Source organism: Netta rufina (genome assembly GCF_964035555.1).
Source record: "Netta rufina genome assembly, chromosome: 3".
Lineage (NCBI taxonomy): Eukaryota > Metazoa > Chordata > Aves > Anseriformes > Anatidae > Netta > Netta rufina.
Window position 1 is genome coordinate 73,823,900 of NC_140125.1, and position 12,403 is coordinate 73,836,302.

The 12,403-nt window shown below is 41.4% G+C and overlaps 1 protein-coding gene across 1 annotated transcript; it reads left to right on the plus strand.

The window, feature by feature from the left end:
- The first annotated feature begins 213 nt into the window (after positions 1-213).
- On the plus strand, positions 214-11,759 carry RPF2 (ribosome production factor 2 homolog). Its single transcript, XM_084284894.1, has 10 exons — positions 214-282; positions 383-515; positions 1,581-1,618; positions 2,533-2,572; positions 4,109-4,190; positions 4,287-4,363; positions 5,688-5,787; positions 10,076-10,178; positions 11,196-11,340; positions 11,494-11,759. Exons 1-10 carry the CDS (start codon positions 260-262, stop codon positions 11,671-11,673), a joined length of 921 nt encoding a protein of 306 aa, XP_084141020.1. The 5' UTR covers positions 214-259; the 3' UTR covers positions 11,674-11,759.
- Positions 11,760-12,403: the final 644 nt, after the last annotated feature.

Consider the following 12,403-nt stretch of genomic DNA (forward strand, 5'->3'; position numbering starts at 1 on the left):
AAGTGGGGCTGTTCAGTTCCAGGAGGTGATTCTGAGGTAGTTGTGGGTGGGTGGGGAAAAGTTTTTCTGCTTGATATCTGGCGATTTTATCAACCAAATGCATTCTTTTAGAAGTATTTGGTGTGATTTTGTTAGGATTTGGCTTTTTTGTCCCATTTCGGCCCGCAGGAGGCAGCAGCAGGCGCCGTGCGGAGGCCGCATGCTCCCGGGCGCTGGATGTGACGCGCTGAGGGCGGGCGGGCAGCGGCCGTGAGGCGCCATGGACGCGCTGGGGCGGGTGGTGTGAGTGAGGGGCTGCGGGCGGGGGGAGAAGGCGATGAAGAACCCCCCGGTAGGGATTTTATCCGTGCCGGGGTCCTGAGCCGCTCGTGTCTCCTTCCAGGAAGCCCAAAACCAAGAGGGCGAAGAGGTTTCTGGAGAGGAGGGAGCCCAAGCTGACGGAGAACACGAAGAACGCCATGCTGATAAAGGGGGGGAACGCCAACCTGACGGTGACCCAAGTGCTCAAAGACATCGTGAGTGGCCGGCAGGGCGCCGGTGGTGTTCAGCAGCACCCCTGCCGCACGGCACTGACCTCTGCTTTTTGTTACATCGCTTTCATTTCAGCTCTTTCTTGGCTTATTGCTTACTTTCTATGAATAAACCCATCCCCGATTAATTGGGAGCCAAGATTAGGATTACTGACCTGAAGGGTTTTGTTGTGGGCAGGCTTTTTGAGGTGACTTCCTTTCTGCGTTGATTTGCACAAACAATTGCTTTATTTCACGCGATCGTGTAAGCTGTGTTATAAATGGCTCAGTCTTCAAAATAGGACTGTAATCAAAGTTTACAGTTTATTAAAGGAATAGAGCAAACAGCGCTGGGTGCGCCGCGAGTCTCTGCTCCACCCAGACGCACACCAGTGACATCAAGCAGCTGATTTTTATGCTCCTAGGCTGATACATATTCAATACTGCATCTAAAAAAAACGGGGTTATTATAATTAGTTTCCGGAATCCAAACCCTCCTACTGGAGCATGCGTATCAGTCTCTGGTGGTCCCTCTGGGGGTCTCTCCTGCTGAAGGCTCATAGTCTTCCTCCCTCTTGTCCTTCTCCTTTGTCCAACTTGGCTGTACGTCAGAGACTTGTGCAGCATCCCCTGCAAGCTTTCTCTTTTAGTTGTTCTTCAGCTCTCCCCGTCTCCTTAATCTCCTGGCCAGCTATCAGAAACTTGCATAGTGTCCCATGCAATAGTCATAATAGTTAGCAGTTATTCTGAAACCCCCCAGATATCAGAGACTTCAAGGAAAAGCCTACAAATACATTTCCCTTCAAGCTCTCTATTGACATAAATTGCTAAAACATTCCTTTGCAAGATACGAGAATCATATACATTAACCACTCTGTTTTTCTTAGACTTGTGGTTATACAAGGGTATGTATGACAGAAGGTCACATCCACCATACCGTGAGGCCCTAGCATTATTCCATATTGACACGAATCAGATGAATGCATTTCACAGCTGCAAGGTTTTAGAAAGAGCAGTTTTGTGCCTTTGGGTGTGTTTGATATAATGCCTGTTTAACTCTGTCTCTTGCAGTATGCCGTGAAGAAACCTTTTGCTGTACTGTATAAAAAGTAAGTGGCCACATGCAAGACAGCGTTTGGTAGTTTCTAAGCATGAAGAAGAAAGAAAATAGATTTAGTTTAGACATTAGGAGGAAATTCTTCACTGTAAGAGCGGTGAGGCCCTGGTACAGGCTGCCCAGAGAAGCTGTGGGTGCCCCATCCCTGGAGGTGCTCAAGGCCAGGCTGGATGGGGCTCTGGGCAGCCTGGGCTGGTGGGAGGTGTCCCTGCCCGTGGCAGGGGGTGGAATTAGGTGGTCTTTAAAGGTCCCTTCCAGCCTAAGCAATTCTATGGTTGATTCTGTGGCTCTATGAGTCTCTGCTGCCTAGCATGGGGGCTCAACCAATGGAAGGGGTCACAGAAGGTGACAGACATTCATCTTAAATTTTAGTAGAATGGAGACAAGCTACAAGTGTTCAGTGTTGATGCTGAGCCCAGTTCTGTGCCAAGTGTTACAGAGCAGTTATAGCAAACTTGAGTGGTTGGCTGCCCCAATTCTGCTTTGTGCAGCCAACTAGCGAGGTTCTGCGTAGGGTGGGTGGGCTGGGCTGGTTATGGTGATAGGCTGGTCTTGCTCAAAATGGGAACCTGGTGTCCATATAGACGTAGTGCAGAGGCACTGAGAGTAGCAGCTAAACTGAACGTGGGATGAACAAGCAAAGGCAGTTTGTGAAGTGTCAGTGGCATAGCTGTCAGTGGCACAGGAGGCCCCAGGAAAGCTGGAAAGGCTTACTGAAAATGGCAACGGCACTGCCAAAGAAGGAACACCTGGTGGTATTAATACAGCTTTTGGTTGGAAATGAAACTGAATTTCTAATACTGGAGTTTCCAGCAGAATGCAGAATCACAGTGTTATTAGAAGATAACTAAAGTGCTCATCTTAGCTTTTACTATTTTCATTTTTTTCCCCCTTTTCCCCTCTCAGGAAAAATATTACCAGGCCTTTCGAGGATCAGACATCATTGGTAAGTGTAAGCCCTGTCTTGTCTTTTCTTTTCTTACGAGGTTTTGCAGCTGTAAAGTTATTTATAACTTTACTGGAGGATAGCTTTCTTTCAGTCTATGATAAATTAGATGAGAAACCAAGTCTTTAATAATTTTGGATAAGCTGAAGGTAAGTTTACATCTACATTTATGGTGCCAGTAGGCGTTTTATTCCTCTAGCTTCAAGACAGAATCCTGATACTGTGGGAGTGCTGGTGTTTGCCTGAAATGCATGTTTCTTGAAACTGACAGGCAAATTTAGGAGTGACGTAACAGTGCTTGATATAAAAGAAAGGGCTTTATTTTGGCTTTCTAAAAGCCTGTCCTTTTAAGTGCCCCAGCTTATGAACCACTTGTTTTTGAGTTGGTGAATTCATAGCTAAAGCAGTTAAATGGAAGAGTCGTAGCTTTCTGTCACTTTTGGCCATAGTCAAATGGGGAAGAAAAGCTCAGCAGAGTATTTTTTGCAAACACTTGCATCAGCACAGCAAGTATGAGATCTGAACTTAGACTTCGATTCCAGTGTTCAGTAAAGCACTGTCAGAAACGTGAGCAATTTCACTTAAATACGTGTATTTGGCCTGCCGTAAGTTGGAAAAGGGGCTTGTCAGAGGCTGAGAGGATATTTTGGAAGGGAAAGTGGCATCATAAATCCATTTAGTGATATGCATCTATCTGGATTTTGTCTCAGTATAGTGCTTTAAGGTCAAGCTAACTTATGAGCAGGTAGAGAAAAAATAGAGGGGCTGATTCCAAGGTTATATCACACACATTTATACTTTAACTGAAGCATTACTTCAGCTGCTGAAATGTCTGTCATTAAGTCACTGTATCTAACAAAACAAGAGAAAGCTGGTGGTGATGCACAGTCATGGTTTTACATTAAAGCCAGAAATGAATGATCCCAAAATAGTTTTTTTTTTTTTTTTCCCACTTACCATGCTTTAGTAGTGCTTGCTCTGTGCCACTGCTGGCTCGTGTATAGGAAATGAGGGTCAGCTTTCCAATGTGTGAGGCAGTTGTTAAAACAACTCCCTGAAGACACTGAAGCAGGGAATTTGGGGCTACAGAAGTAAGTAAAACTGTGGAAAAAAACTCACTTAGACACACGAGGCAAAAAATGCATTTTCTTGTCTTAAAGGGATTGTGAAAATAAAGGGGAAACACATGAAAAATCTCTGTAATTAAGAAGGGAGAGCAGAGGAGAGAAGTAATGCTCCTTAATGATCAAGGAACATTTTTTTAACAGTGAAGGCAGCCAGTAGTGAGGGCCAAAGGGCAGTGGCTGAATTATAAATAAAAATAAATTAATTGTTATTTAATTGTTATTAATTGGATCCAGCTGCCAATTCTAGCTTATGGGACTGAGACGTACACTTTTCTGGTAAATGCAGTTGTCCTTCTCATTAAGCAGCTCCTCAACTCAGATGTCTGTGACACATACCTTCTCTAAATATTTTTGAACACTTACAAACTGGAACTCACAATTTACTATGTTTTCTTTTTTCCAATTGTAGGAATTCTTTTCCAAGAAATCCGATTGTTCTCTGTTTCTGTTTGGCTCTCATAACAAGAAGAGACCTAACAACCTGATAATAGGTAAGAGATCTGTCTTGAGTTTTTATTTGGATGAAAGGTCTAGCTTTCAATAAATATTTAAGCATCTGGGTTTTCTTCCTCTCTTCTCCTCTACAGGTCGCATGTTTGACTATCATGTCCTGGACATGATTGAGCTAGGCATTGAGAACTTCGTATCCCTAAAAGATGTCAAGGTAAGGAATTGCTGCAGCATTTCAGTGACATCTATTGGTGGATTTTGTTGGTGCATTGGCATTTTCTGTGCGTTAAAGACCACCAGAACCTTTTTTAAATAGTGTTTCATGCAGTGTTTGGGGACTGCTTATTTGTACTAGGGTAGAATATTACTTTTCTTGCTCTGCTTTTTGTCTGGGTTGCAGAGGGCAAGCTTGCTGTAGGCTTTCTACAACTTCCTTTAAAAATTTCCTTTACTCCTAAAATGTTAATTTTTAATTAAAGAGTTACATTTACAAATTTTTTTTTGAGATGCTACCTGTGGGAAGGTCCTATATAAATTGGCATGCCCTTTCAAAACTGATATCACATTAAAAACCAGAAGGTGGCCCAGCCATCAGAAGAGACAGCACTGGGTAGCTGTGCTTACAGCCCCTTCCCACCTCCCCCCAGTAAAGTTTGTCCTGCTGTGCAGCACAGATATGCAGCAGTACCAGCTGGAAGTGTTTCCAGTCCATAACCAGAGAGGCACTCTGAAACTTTTAGCCTTCAGTAGCAAATAAATGCCAGTTTTCAGGGAACTGTACTTAATTCGGACAGACAGCTAACATTTTGATTATTTAAACTCAGAGAAAATTCACCTTTTATTATCATGTTATGTTTTAGTCTTGCCAAAATGAGCCAACTTTGTACTTTTGTACCAAACTTTTGTACTTTTGTACCAAACACTTCATGTGGGGCAAAAATAAGGTGTATGATCCTTGTTTTCATTAGTTCAGTGACAGGACAGTTTAGAGGGATACTGAAGGAATTTACTTTTATAAAGGTGAATCTTTCCCATAAATTCAGATGGTTTGCAGTGAGTGTTTTCATACCATTGCATATTACATAGATGGTAGCACCATCTGTAGCAGGGAAATGATAGTCAAGTAATTGTATTTGCTCACCAAAATGAGAATGAGGTGACTGACTGAACCATATTTTGGCTTTTTTCATGTACTCTCCAGAGTCAAAATATAATAGATCTGCTTGACTCTAGTTTTCTTGGTAGTGGTTGCAGTCAAATTAACCTTTTGTTTTCACTGCAAGGTGTTATCTTGTGTGTTTCGTAGTAAAGAATCTCTTCTTTTAACCAGCAGAAGGGTAATAACATTCACCCATGTAGAAACAGGCCTTCCATATGTATACAGTGCTGTTCAATGAAAAAAAGTGTCTGTTCTGTCCATGTCAATTATAGTTCACAATGTTTCATTCCGTGATGAATGGATAACCAGCCATTAAGTCAATAACATGTTCCCTAACGTGGTCTGAATTTTCCTTGTGTTTGAAATCCTTATTCCATAGAACAATAAATGTCCCGAAGGAACAAAACCGATGTTGATATTCGCTGGTGACATGTTTGAGCTCAATGAAGAATACAGAAGACTGAAGAACCTTCTCATTGGTCAGTGTTTGGAGTATTTGAGCAGAGGGATTGCGTAAATCTGTAGCAATGTGATCTGTTGGGAAATGCTGGTTTGTCAATAATTGTTTGCTTCTGCTCAGCACAGAGAGAAATCGAGAGGGGCACTTGTAAACCTCATGTGACGTGAAATTAGAGTTAAGTAATCACCATGACTGACAGAGGTGAAGAAGACTGGCCTAAAAGATTCCAAAGTTGAAGTTTTGTGCTCACTGAAATTCATAATTTTGATTGTCAGAAAACTCTGGCATTTTTCAAAAAGTCTTTTCCTTGTAATTATACCGGGTTAGTACTTTTCTAACCAAATCATGTTTTGAAATATCGAATTTTGAATCAGTGGATTAAGTTCATGAGGTGGGATGTCTTTGCTTACAGGAAACATCACATAAGGATAATTGAGTCTGCTTTCATCATGCAAGCATTTTCTGTTGGAAACTTGACGAGTTCTAACAGAAGTGCCATTGATCTGAGTATTTGGAATTAATATGTGCATTGAAAATTAGCTGTAGATAACAGCTGGGTCGTAATTTCAAGGCATGCTAATCTTAGTAAATTAAGTAGCATAGAGAGTGTGGAGTTACTTTGGTTTAGTTTGTGTGTTTTGTTTTTTTTTTTTTTTTACCCTTCTGTTTCAAGGTTGGAAGCATCAGAAGTTGAAGCACATTTTAGGATTTTTCCAGGGAACTATAAAAATGATGAAACTTCTCTTAGGGTAACTTCTGGGGACCTAGAGGTTGTATGTTACAGCATCTCCTGACAGCAGAGGGAAAAAAAGTCTTGCTAGGGTGGCAGGGTGTTTTGTTTGTTTGTTTGTTTGTTTTTCTATTTAGTGGGTTTCCTAGAAATAGGTTACTTTTTTTTTTTTTTTTTTTTTTTTAAAGCTTTACTAGAATAGTGAAACTGTACCAATAAAAGCAGCTGTGCTCCTTCAGCTCATTCTTGGGTTGTACCAATTCATAACTGTTGGTCTCTGTAAGATCTCCCTCTCATGTAGAGAGAATATAGGTTGGGCTCCTTTTTCTAGGCAAACAGGCAGAATTATTGCTCCCCGTACCCCCTTGCTCTTACGATTCCTCAAAGCCAGATGCTGCATCTGGAATGGGACTAAAAAGGGAGCAGGAGAGGAGAATGCTTGCATCCTCTCAGTACAGCTGACTCTTCCTTGGGGTAGATGAAAGAGGAGTAATTGTGCTTGTAAACCTTTGGAGGTGGGTGACTGTTGGATGTGAAGATCAGCGGCACAAACATGCGTTGTTTAAACTCACTGTAAGCGAACATTTACAGTGCAAGAAGCACGTGAATTATTTTCTAAGGTGTATCAGGTTCTGACATCTGCACAATGTTGGTGATTGGCATCCAGCTGTGCTCCTGCACCCCATTATCACACAGCTTGGGGCTTTAAATGGCAGGCATGCACCCTTAGATAGTTGCCAGATAACTAACTGGTCTTTCCTGTCCTATTTCTTCTGAAAAGAAATCCTCTCTCCTCTCCTGCTAATTTGCCTGTAATGACTCTCTGCAGCCGAATGTACTGCAATTGATATCCAATTTTTCTTCCTGAATGTACTCCAAGTACCCCAAGTCTTGATGTTCTGTTCTGTGAAATGCCTGGATGCGAAACAACAGACAAAGGAAAAGGTTAAGTCCTACAAGGCTTGAAGGTATCAGCAAGCAATTAAAATAATTCAGCTGATAATTTGAGTGTTTTACCTGATAGGGAAGAACAGATTCATTCTGTTTCTGCGTAAGATTTGGTTTTAGGCTGCCACTCTATTGCTGAGAGAGACAGAAAAATGTCTACCAAACAGCAAGTGGTTTGTTACCGTAGCAGTGCTGTTGAGATCCCAGAGGGAGTATTCGATAGCAAACAGCTTCTTGTTGCCAAAGCCATGTGGTGCCAGGGATGCTGGTGAACGACCAAGCTTTCCTTGGCTTTTTTATGGTATCAAAAGGGTTTGTGCGTGTTTGGAGTATTGTCTTACAGCGGTTTCTTTGTAGAATTAAAAAGCAAGGGTGAATTACTGTCTTCACGGCAGCCAAACCCTGCTGAAGTGACCTCTGTCACTTAAGCTGTGAAGTGCAAGGAGTTATTTAGAAGGTAATTAAATGGCAGCTGCGTTTTTCTTTAGAGACCTGGAGGGCAAAGACACCCTGTTCTTTCTCTTTGGCTTTCGTTGCCTAGCAAGATGGTAGTACAGGCATCCATTTACAGTGTAAGTCCTTGCAATTCAGCTCATAAAACTCCAATAACTTGTATTTATTAAGCATTTCTTCTCTCACAACGCTGCCTGCTGGCCAGTTCTGCTATTGCACGCCACTTCCATTTAGAAATGGCCAGGCATTACACGGCTTGCTTATATACTTTCTGTCTAGTCCAATGATTTGTAGGAGTCCTCTACAATTTTCTTCATACTGTCTTATACAGATTTTTTTTTGAAATGTCTTAAGGATTTGTGTTTTCCCCCAAGAAAGGGGATGTCTGGGGGGAAAAAAAAGGTCTGGGATAGGCTTTAAACTCCTCCCATGATAACCATGGCTACAGAAGTTACAGTATTAACCAGCTTTTGGATATGAACTGATGCAAAAAGAAGTGTATAGGCTCATGGTCCAAAAAAAATTAGGGATTTGACAGTTAGGAATCTGAAAATGAAAAATGTTCTCTGAAGCTCTTTGCAGGAAAAAGTAAATTAGAAGTGCTGGAAGCATGTTGAGCATATGAGGAAGAACTAGGAATGGAAAGAGAGGAGCAAGCAGTTCTCTAGTCCAACCAAAGCAAGAGCTGTAAATTAAAAATACATTAAAAATGTCAGCTCTCTGGGCATGCTGAAGCGTAAGGTTTCTGCAGCTGTTAAACACTGCCAGGAAACAGAAATTCCTGACCACCTGCGTTTGTTGGGAAGAGATCGTCCTGTGGGTAAAAAGATGTGCGATGCCACAGGAAAACACCGAAGGGAGATGTTGCCAATAAAACCACTGACACTGGGATCCTGCAGAGAGCTTGTCAAAGGGAAGATGGATGCAAAAAGCAAAAAAAAAAAAAATCAAAAAAAGTATTTTATTTGCAACTTTTCCTCACTAACCCAGGAGAGGAGGAGTTGTGAGTATTGAATCGACCAAGGACATTTCCTGGCCAGACTCCAGCTGATATGTGCCAGCAAGACTTTGTTTTGGATGTCATTCCAGCGCTGATACTCTTGAAAAAAGGTAGTGGAGGAAAAGACGACTTGCCGAGGAACCTGCAAATGGGACAGAACGGAAGAGACTGATGTGTTTTGCATCTGTTAGCAGCTCTCCTCTGGTTCGGCGTTGCCTTGTCATGTTTATTAGCACACCTTGTTCCCTCAGACAAGGTCACGTTCTTTCTCCACCCTCTGCATGTGTTGGACAGATTGCTGTGCTTGTTGCGGGCGGTCTGGTTGCACGGTATTTTTCGTGACCTTTTATAAGAACCCGGCTAAAGACGGCTAGTTTTGTATTTAACCTGTATTTCAGTGTTCTGTTTGCGAACGGAGTATTTTCAGTGTCTGTTTTTGTAGGTGTGTTTCACTTATTAAGTAGAGAAAACAGTAACTGTGATCACAAATGCTGCGTGCCCAAAGACCAGAAGTGCTTTGTCGGGGGGGAGGTATGAAAGAGCTGGGAGAAAACCTTTTTCCCCAGAGTCACTGAGAAAGAACGTAAATAAGATTAAAGCAAATAGTTTTATTCTGTTTTGAACTGTTTGTCACTTCTTTGCACTCTCCCAAATTTGGCTCTCATTAAGTGTGTTAAGTATTAGTTTGAATGCTGTCTTAAAAAAGACACCTGAACTAATTAGCCTGAATATCAGAGATACATTTCATTTTTATGACTTTGCAGCTAAAAATTGAGAGGAGTAGACAATTCAGTTATCCCAATCACCTTAATAAAAATAGGTTACTGCTCTGAAAGCATGTTTGCTCTTCTCCATTTACTTGGTTTTAGATGACTTATGTATATTGCTACTGACTTGTCCCTGGAAAGTTGCTCTATTCCTGTCGGGATCACAGAATCATCTAGGTTGGAAGAGACCTCCAAGATCACCTAGTCCAACCTCTGACCTAACACTAACCAGTCCTCCACTTGAATTCATGCACAAAGACCTAACTTGATGCTAAAAGAGAACCTCTGTAGGCATCACATCGCTGCGGTGGTGTGGATCTGTTATAAAATAAGCCGATTTGTTAGTCATCTCTTGGTTTGATTCTCAGTCAGGAAACCTGCCTCTTACTCTTTTCAAATGTCCTTTTAGATTTCTTCAGAGGTCCCACTGTGCCCAGCATTCGCCTGGCTGGCTTAGAGCATGTCCTGCACTTCACAGCCCTAGATGGGAAGATTTACATGAGGAGCTACAAGTGAGTATGGGTTTCTTCCGTGTTTGCTTTTTCGGTACGCTTGTCAAGGTTTTCCAAAACTCAGCCTGCAGTTGTGTAATTGAGCTGGCTGGAGCAATAGTTCACTTCATTTAGAAACTGTTGTGCGCAGAGGTTACTCTAGCGTAGCTCAGAGTAAGTTGCATGACAGAAGGGAAACACTTAAGCCCTGTACCTACATGTACTGCTTCCTTCCCTTCCTTGCTGAGCTCCTCCTAGCTCGGAGGGCTGCCCTCAATACGGTTGGATGGCCAACGTGTTGTGAATTCGACCTTGTGAACTGGTACGGTCTGAGTGCTATCTTAGGCTTCTGAGACTGATCTCAGGCTAATTTATAGGGCTCTCCTCACCTCCATTTGTCAAAGAGTGACAGGAGCTAGGCTGTAGCCAGAGGTACACAAGGAAAACACGGACAAGATTACCTTTCTTTCCTGCGCTGGTGTTCGCTCACAGTCCATGGCCTTTCCTTAGCAGGTTGTGTTCATAGCTTGTGTGTTCCGTGTGATTGTATGATTTTTGTTATAACAAAAATATCTACAGCCTCATTCTAAATAAATAAATAAATAAACTAACACAGCAAAACAAAATGAACACCGCCAACAACAAAAAAAATCTTGGCTAGGGCTCAGAATGTTTTGCTATAAACTGTAGCAGTTGCTTTTTCCCTGTCTGTTAACGCACAGGGCACTACCTAGGATTTGAGGAATGGCATGGCTTCTGCAATTGAATTGTAGCTGTTGTAATGATAATGCTGGTCCTATTTAGAAATAATAATAAAGTGACCTAAGCTAGATTATATTCTGGGGACATTCAAGTTGTGGAAATGAATGGTAAAGGATTATTGACAGACATCTTTCTCAGTAATGGAGTTTGCAGTAGTAATTGTTTTTAAAAGTCTTCCCAACCATGTGATTGAACATGCCCTTTAGGAAGACAGATAAATCTGTAGCACAGAGGACAAAGTTGTTTTTTTGTTTGTTTGTTTTTTTTTTCTTCTAGGGTACTTCTGAAGAAATCTGGCTGTAAAATACCAAGAATTGAACTGGAAGATATAGGACCTTCATTAGATCTGGTTATGAGGAGAACACACTTAGCTTCAGATGACCTTTATAAGCTGTCCTTAAAACAACCCAAAGCTCTGAAGGTATGTACATTGGGAACATAAGTGGCCTTGCTTTTAGGCACTTGATTTTGTAGTTTACTGGTAAATGTGGATAGTAAAGCCAGATACCTGGCTTCTCAGCACAGCTATGGGCACACACTACTCAGAAATACTAATGTACTTCTTCCCTTACAGCCAAAGAAGAAAAAGAACATATCCCATGATGTGTTTGGTACAACTTATGGTCGAATCCACATGCAAAAGCAAGATCTTAGTAAACTGCAAACAAGAAAACTGAAGGGGTTGAAAAAGAGGCCCGCGGAGAAGTCAGCTCAAGATGGTGGAACTAGCCCCAAAAAGCCAAAATCAGCGTGATAGTCTGGAACTGCTTTGGAAACCCTTTTGTATCTTTGAATTTTTACATAAATTGTAATATAAAAATGTCAGACATAAAACACTCAGCTGCCTTTGTTGCTTTTTTTTAATTAAAAAATATTTTTACTGGTTTATCATTTTAAAGGGAACATTGGGGTATTGAGCTTTAACATGGAATCTGGTTATTTAGAAGAAAAAACATGATGTCACTTGCTTAGTTTTCCAAAGCTGAATATTTATTCTCTTGGTGTTAGCAAACATATGCTAGTTAAGCAGGTGACTCATTTCCCAAACAATTTTGTGGCTATGATGTTGGGGAACCTTGGTCAATCAACCTATCTTATTAATTCCCTGCAGGACCAGAGTAATGCATATGCATAATACATGCAATATGACTTCTGTGGCCATTTATTGTTTCTGTATTTCAGTTTTTACACAGCTGCAATACTTAAACTACAGATCATTTTCTAAAGTGCGAACTCAAAACGTGTCTGATGCCAGACTATGTTTTTAATTATTGCACCAAGCCCTGCTTTACACTTGCAGAATTGGGAGTGATTAAGGTGTTTTTACCGTGTTCATCACCATGGTAGCAAAGTACCTGATATTTGCTTTAGGCATAAATGAAACCTTTACAGTTTGAATTTCAATCTTTGATGCTTGATTTGTGCCCAGATTAGAAGGAGCAAAGGTAAGTTAGTGTTTTTACTGTTCTTAAGTATTTCTACCG

Coding starts and splice junctions, on each gene's coding strand:
- RPF2 (XM_084284894.1), top strand. CDS start 260: ATGGACGCGCTGGGGCGGGTGGT. Junction 516..1,580: donor CCCAAGTGCTCAAAGACATC/GTGAGTGGCCGG, acceptor TGTCTCTTGCAG/TATGCCGTGAAGAAACCTTT. Junction 11,341..11,493: donor AACAACCCAAAGCTCTGAAG/GTATGTACATTG, acceptor CTTCCCTTACAG/CCAAAGAAGAAAAAGAACAT.